This window comes from Octopus sinensis, unplaced genomic scaffold (assembly GCF_006345805.1).
Source record: "Octopus sinensis unplaced genomic scaffold, ASM634580v1 Contig03341, whole genome shotgun sequence".
NCBI lineage: Eukaryota > Metazoa > Mollusca > Cephalopoda > Octopoda > Octopodidae > Octopus > Octopus sinensis.
In genome coordinates this window covers 425-8,408 of record NW_021826452.1, presented here as the reverse complement: position 1 = coordinate 8,408, position 7,984 = coordinate 425, and the positions used below count along the sequence as shown (strand labels likewise).

At 40.2% G+C, this 7,984-nt stretch overlaps 1 protein-coding gene across 1 annotated transcript; it reads right to left on the bottom strand.

Annotated features, from left to right (window-relative positions):
- Positions 1–5,153: 5,153 nt before the first annotated feature.
- On the bottom strand, positions 5,154–7,728 carry LOC115227453 (putative uncharacterized protein DDB_G0271606; the record flags this gene model as incomplete). Its single annotated transcript, XM_036498630.1, has 3 exons — positions 5,154–6,941; positions 7,035–7,422; positions 7,567–7,728. Coding segments are annotated over 3 exons (2,338 nt in total), but the record flags the coding sequence as incomplete, so codon positions are not given.
- Positions 7,729–7,984: the final 256 nt, after the last annotated feature.

Here is a 7,984-nt window from a genome sequence, read left to right as displayed (position 1 = left end):
GAGCTTTTAGGTGTTTTCGCTCAATAAACACTCACAACGCCCGGTCTGGGAATCGAAACCGCGATCCTGCGACCGCGAGTCCGCTGCCCTAACCACTAGGCCATTGCGCCTCCACATGTATGTATGTATGTATATACGTGCACACACACACACACACACACACACACACACACACATACACACACACAGAGTCACACATTTTATTATATTAGGTTACACTTTTGTTATATTATAAAATTGTAAAAGTACAAAAATATGAAACTTACTTCCCAACCAAGTGTGTATATATGTAAATCTCTATCGAACTATATATCTAATTATCATTCTATATATATATATATATACCGGAGTAAACACATAAATGTGAAACAAGGTGGAAAAAAAGAGTACTCAAATACCAGGGGTAGAGTAATATGCTTTATTTAAAGCAGCAGAAAATTCAACAAAATCCGTTACTCTGAGTTTCTCGTTGCCGTTCATCAGACAGTTTTTGCTAGAAAAAACTGTCTGATGAACGGCAACGAGAAACTCAGAGTAACGGATTTTGTGAATTTTCTGCTGCTTTAAATAAAGTATATATATATATATATATATATATATATATATATATATATATATATATATATTATATACTCTTTTACTTGTTTCAGTCATTTGACTGCGGCCATGCTGGAGCACCGCCTTTAGTCGAGCAAATCGATCCCAGGACTTATTCTTTGTAAGCCTAGTACTTATTCTATCCTTCTCTTTTGCCGAACCGCTAAGTTACGGAAACGTAAACACGCCAGCATCGGTTGTCAAGCGATGTTGGGGGGGACAAAAACATACACACACACACATACACACACGCACACACACATATATATATATATATATACATATATACGACGGGCCTCTTTAAGTTTCCGTCTACCAAATCCACTCACAAGGCTTTCGTCGGCCCGAGGCTATAGCAGAAGACACTTACCCAAGGTAGCACGCAGTGGGACTGAACCCGAAACATGTGGTTCGTAATCAAGCTACTTACCACACAGCCACTCCTAATATATATATATATATTATATATATATATATATATATATATATATATATATATATATATATATATATATATATAATATATATATATATATATATATATATATTAATCAATATAGGGTGGCAAAAAATTTTGTAGAATTTTTTGCCACCAGCGGCCTAGTGGGAAAAAATTAAATAGTCATAGACCATTTTTAAGTTCAAACATCAAAATCAAGAACGGCCATAATAGGCCATTCACCCACTAGAAATAACAGCCAAAGCTTCAACCGCAAATAAACATCAATTCCGTAAACCAGGAGAAAAATTAAAAAAATTAAAAAACATTTACCCTGTAAATGTTAATTTTCTCCTGGTTTACAGAATTGATGTTTATTTGCGGTGTGAAGCTTTGGCTGTTATTTCTAGTGGGTGAATGGCCTATTATGGCCGTCCTTGATTGTGATATATATATATATATATAATATATATATATACATATATATATATAATTATATATATATTAATATCCATCCATCAATCTTTCTATTTATCTCTGTCTCTCTATCATTCTATCTATCCATCCAGCCATTTATCTATCTATCTAGTGAATGTTTTTAAAAACATTCTAGTGAATATTTTAAAAAAAGATGAGTGAATGTAGCAAGGATGGGACGTATGAATGACGAAGCCACCTCGACCATGATCCTATGAACCGTAAAAATTAATACAGAGAGTTGCTTATTTGTAAAAAAAATATAACATGTGACTTCATTGACCGAGGTTACCGTGGTCTTTTCCGTCCTCCCCTTTACACTTTATATTGACATTTCTGTGATAACGATCCCTATTGATCGATTTTTTCTTTTTCCTTTTATCCCCACCCCCTTTTTTTTTTTTGCTTTCCTCTTTCTTTCCTTTTACGATCCCTTTTGATCGAAAACCAAACCCCCTTTTTTTATCCCCAAAAAGAAAAGCTCTACCTTGTAATTCGTCCCGTCTGTGTGCAGCCCTGTGTGGCTAATAAAGAAACATATCTTTCTGTCTATCTACATTCATACAAATACAGGCTCAGGTATGCTTGAGCGGAAAGACGTTTGCTGCCCAGTCGCATGATCCCGGGTTCAGTCCCACTGCGTGGCACCCTCTGTGTGTGTGTGTGCGTGTGTGTGTCTGTGTCTGTGTGTGTTTCTGTGTGTGTCTGTGCGTGTGTGTGTGTCTGTGTGTGTGTGTGTCTCTGTGTCTGGGTGTGTCTGTGTGTGTGTGTGTCTGTGTGTGTGTCTGTGTGTATGTGTGTGTGTGTGTCTGTGTGTGTGTCTGTGTGTGTGTGTCTGTATGTGTCTGTGTGAGTGTGTGTCTGTGTGTGTCTGTGTGAGTGTGTGTCTGTGTGTCTCTGTGTGTCCGTGTGTCTGTGTGTGTCTGTGTGTCTGTGTGTGTCTGTGTGTGTGTGTGTGTGGGTGTGTGTGCCTGTGTGTGTCTGTGTGTGTGTGTGTAGTTCAGAGTGTTTGTATAGATAACTGTGATCTGAATTCATCTTTTATTTTCTGCTTCTTTTAGACTACGGTCATGCTGGGGCACCGCCTTCAAGAACTTTTAGCTGATCGAATTGACCGTGTATACTTATGTTCTATTTAAAGCCTGTCATTTTATCGGGTTCTTATACCGAACCGCTAAGTTATACGAGCATAAATACACCAACACCAGTTGTCTAGCGGTGGTAGGGATAGAGACACAGACACACACACAAGCGCACATACGCACACACACACACATGCACACACGACGGCGCCTGTATTTGTAGATAGATAGATATATAGATAGACAGACAGACAGACAGAAAGATAGATAGATAGATAGATAGATAGATAGATAGATAGATAGATAAATAGATAGATAGATAGATAGATAGATAAGTTTCTTTATTGGCCACACAGGGCTGCACACAGATGGGACAAGTTACAAGGTAGAGCTTTTCTTTTGGAGGATGAAGAGAACAAAAAACAAAAGAAAAAAAAGGGGTGGCGTAGGTTTTCGATCAAGAGGGATCGTAAAAGGGAAGAAAAGAACAAAAGCAAAAAACAAAAAAATTGAATAAAATAAAAAGAATAAAAGGAAAAAAAAAGAAAAAGGAAAAGGAACAAAAGGAAAGAGAAATGAAAAAAGAAGAAAAAAGGGGGGAAAAAGGGGAAGAGGAAAAAAAAAGAAGAAAAAGAAGAACGATCAATAGGGATCGTGTATCACAGTGTTATGATATATGGTGTAAAGGGGAAAGCAAGTAAGGTTTATCCGTGGGAAGAAAAGCCTACGAAAAAGACCACGAGATAGATAGATAGATAGACAGACAGACAGACAGATAGATATATTTCGTTACTACCCACAAGGGGCTAAACACAGAGGGACAAACAAAGACAGACAAACGGATTAAGTCGATTACATCGACCCCAGTGCGTAACTGGTACTTAATTTATCGACCCCGAAAGGATGAAAGGCAAAGTCGACCTCGGCGGAATTTGAACTCGGAACGTAACGACAGACGAAATACCGCTAAGCATTTCGCCCGGCATGCTAACATTTCTGCCAGCTCGCCGCCTATCTATAGATAGATAGATAGATAGATAGATAGATAGATAGATAGACAGACAGACAGACAGAAAGACAGACAGACAGACAGACAGACAGACAGACAGACAGATAGATAGATAGATAGATAGATAGATAGATAGATAGATACATACATACATACATACATACATACATACATACATACATAGATACATAGATAGATAGATAGATAGATAGATAGATAGATAGATAGATATTTTTGCCGAATTGTGAATCTACAGGGACATAAACACACCAACACCGGTTGTCAAGCTGTGGTATTTTGCAAACACAGACACAAAAACACATACAAACACAAAGATTATTTATATGTATATGTGTGTGTGTGTTTATGCGACGGGCTTCTTTCAGTTTCCGTCTTTGGTCGGCCTAATGCAATTGTCGAAGACGCATATAAATGGGCGTGGCTGTGTGCTAAGAAGCTTTTTTTCCGACCACATGGTTCCGGGTTCAGTCCTACTGTGTGACACCTTGTGACTGGATTTGGTTGACGGAAATGGAAAGACATGGCTGCAGTCAAAGGACAGAAATAAATAAAAGATATAAGCGTGTGTGTGGTGTGTGTGTGTTCATAATATATATATATATATATATATATATATATATATATATATATGTATATATATATGTATATTTGTATGTATGTATGTATGTGTGTATACGTGTATATATATAAGTATATATATATATATATATATATATATATATATATATATATATACATGTATACTTTTACTCTCTTTTAATTGTTTCGGTCATTTGACTGCGGCAATGCTGGAGCACCGCCTTTAGTCGAGAAAATCGACCCCAGGACTTATTCTTTGTAAGCTAGTACTTATTCTATCGGTTTTACACACCAGCATTGGTTGTCAAGCGATGTTGGGGGAATAAACACTGACACACAAACACACACATATATATATACATGTATACAACAGTTTCCGTCTACCAAATCCACTCACAGGACTTAGTAGACACTTAGAAGACACTTGGCCAAGGTGCCACGCAGTGGGACTGAACCCGGAACCACGAGGTTGGTAAGCAAGCTACTTACCACACAGCCACTCCTGCGCCTATATACATATATGTTTATATATACATATATATACATGTATACACAATACACATACACATATTTATATATATTTCTTTACTAGCCACGAGGGGCTAAACATAGAGGGGACAAACAAGGACAGACAAACGTATTAAGTCGATTATATCGACCCCAGTGCGTAACTGGTACTTAATTTATCGACCCCGAAAGGATGAAAGGCAAAGTCGACCTCGGCGGAATTTGAACTCAGAACGTAACGGCAGACGAAATACGGCTACGCATTTCGCCCGACATATTTATATATGTATATATACAGGCGAAGAAGAGGAACAGACAGACAGACAGGAAGTCAGACAGACAGACAGATAGGAATGCAGACAGACAGACCAACCGGCAATCAGACTGGCAGAGAGCGTCAGAAACTGCCAAAGTAATCCAACTGATAAAGTAATACATATGTTTAAGAGAATATCACAGAAGAGGAACTGACCTGGGGTATTTGAAATATGGTCAAGATGCTGGCGACGGCGAGGCTGAGTTTGGTGGTATCGGCGCCGACCACCCCGATGACATCGTAATACTCTTCAAGAAATTCTTCTTGGTTTCTTCTCTGCCTCGACTCTTCACCTCCTTCGTAGCCGATCGTCGCCGGTGTCGCGGAATCAGGTGTGCTCGAACCCGCGTCGGAAAGAACTGTAACAGCACCATCAGCCTCGGCTAGGGCACTAGTATTCTCATCAGTAGCAGTAGTTGTATAGTTAGTAGTAGTTGTTGTTGTCGTTGTTGTAAGATCGTCCGTCCGAGTGGTGGTGGTCCAGCGGTCCGAAGCGCTCGGTCGCCCCGACGGCAGTTTTTCCTCTCCGCCCTTGGCGACCGTTTTGCACACGCGGTATTGTTCGCGGCCATCGTGCAGCGTGCGTCGGATACCGCGTTCTCGTAACTCCCGCGGCATGAACTGCAGGCTTCGTGCCAACGCCATAGTGGTAGAGGTGCAGTCATCGAGGATCACATAGCCGAGTTTCACCCGGTTTAATATGTCGGATCGACGGTTGATCTTCTCAACGGCGAATTTCACGGCTTCGGCGAGCTTGACTCGCTGCGTGAAATTCACGCTGCCGCACGTGGTGATATCAATGGCGTGGTGCAGAGAAATTACACATCCAATATTTAAATCGCCCAACATTACGTTGCCGAAATTCCTGGGCTGCATATTTTTCTGCACTCGCATCTGTTTTTGTTGATGTTGCTTTTGTTGTCGTTGTTGTTGTTGCTCTTTTTGTTGTTCATCTTGTTGGTGATGGCGCTGTTGCTGTTGTTGTTTCTCACGCTGTTGCTCTTGTTGTTCTTGTTCCTGTTTATGTTGCTGCTGCCGCTGTTGTTCTCGTGTTTGTTGTTGCTGTTGTTGCCTTTGTATGTCTCCATGACTTCCCGGTCGTGTTTGTTTGTAGGGAGTAATGGGAGTGCCCACACTAGTTGTTCGGTTGCTTTGCAGCGGTTGTAGACTAGGTGGCAGTAGCTGTAGTGGTTGCACTTGTTGTTGCAACTTAGATTGTGGTTGCTTTTGTGTTTGTATTTGTAACTGATGTTGCAATTGTGATTGTGACAGTGATCGTGATTGTTTGTGGTGCAGTAGGTTTCTTTGTGACTGATGTGCTTGTGGTTGTGGCTGGTGTTGTAGGTTTCTTTGCGGCTGTTTTGCTTCTGGTTGTTGATGGTGTTGTAGGTTTCTTTGCGGTTGTTTTGCTTCTGGCTGTTGATAGTGTTGTGGATTCGGTTTTGACTGTTGTGGTTGTGGTTGTTGTTGCTGTTGTGGTTTTGTTTGTGGCTGTGGCTGTTGTGCCTGTGCATATTGGTGATGTTGTAGTTGTAGTAGCTGCGATTGTGGTGGTTGTGTGGATTGTAATTGGTACTGTGGTTGGTGTTGTAGTTGTGGTCTTTGCTGTGGTAGGTGTTGTTGATGTTGTTGTACATGGTGTTGTACCGATGGTTTTGTTTGTAGTTGTAGCTGATGTGGTAGCGGTAGAAGTTGTGTTCGTGTTGGCTGAAGATGTAAATGTCGTAGAAATCGTTGAGGTAGTAGTGGTGGTGGTGATTGTGGCTTCAGTAGTAGTTGTTCTTGTTGATGTTGTTGTTGTGATCGTAGTAGTTTTTGCGGTTGTTGTTGTTGTGGTAATGATGATTGTGGTTGTAATCGTTTTGGGGATTGTTGTTGTTGCTGTTGTTGCGATCTTTGTGGCTGTTGTAGTCGCTTTTGTGATTGTTGTTGTTGTTGTTGTGGTGTTGTTGTTATTGTTGTTGTTAGTGATGGTGGTAGACGTTGCAGCCTTTCTTGCTGTAGCACTTTTAGTTGTTGTTGTTGTTCTTCTTCTTGTTCTTGTTGTTCTTGTTCTTGTTCTTGTTCTTGTTCTTGTTGTGGCTGTAATATATTTTGCGGATGTTCCTCTTTCTGTTGTTGTTGCTGCTGTAGTTGCTGTTCCTGCTGCTGATGCTGATGCTGATGCTGTAACGAATTCAACAGCGCTGACTGATGTGGCAGCTGCCGCGACTGCAACTGCCTCGGTAGAGGCGACGACGTATGTTGCTGCTGTAGAGTCTCGCTGCTGGAAACTTCCATAGTCGTAGTAGAAAAGAAACTGGCCATCACAACTGTTGCTGCCACAGCTAGAACAAGTTGGCGAGACATCTTCACTCTATGCTCTTTCTTCTTCCTCTTGTTATTAATGTTATTGCTGTTGTTTTAGTTGCCGCTGCTGTTATTGCTCTTCTTCTTCTTCTTCTTCTTCTTCTTCTTCTTCTTCTTCTTCTTCTTCTTCTTCTTCTTCTTCTCCTTCTTCTTCAAGTTCTTTTTTCAATTTCTTCAATTTCTCCTCTCGGTTCCGTCTTCAAAAACTGCTGCTTCTTTTTCTTCTTTTACCTCTTCCTCTCCTGCCCTACTACTACTACTGCTACTGCTGCTGCTGCTTCTACTATTACTATTACTACTGCTGCTGCCACTGCTACTACTACTACTACTACTACTACTACTACCACCACTACTATTGCAATATTACTGCTGCTCTTTCTTTAATCTTCGATAAATCTCCCACTTCTCCCTCTCCCTCTCCTTTTTCTTTTACTTACATTCTTTCTTTTCTCTTCAACTATCTTCGTTCTTTCTTTCCCTCTTCTTTCTTCTTTTCCTTCTTCCTCTACCTCTCCTTTTTTTTCTTTTCACTTTTTCTTCAAACCTCGCTTCTTTACACATGCACGCGCATGTATGTACACATATATATATTTTTATATATGTTTAAA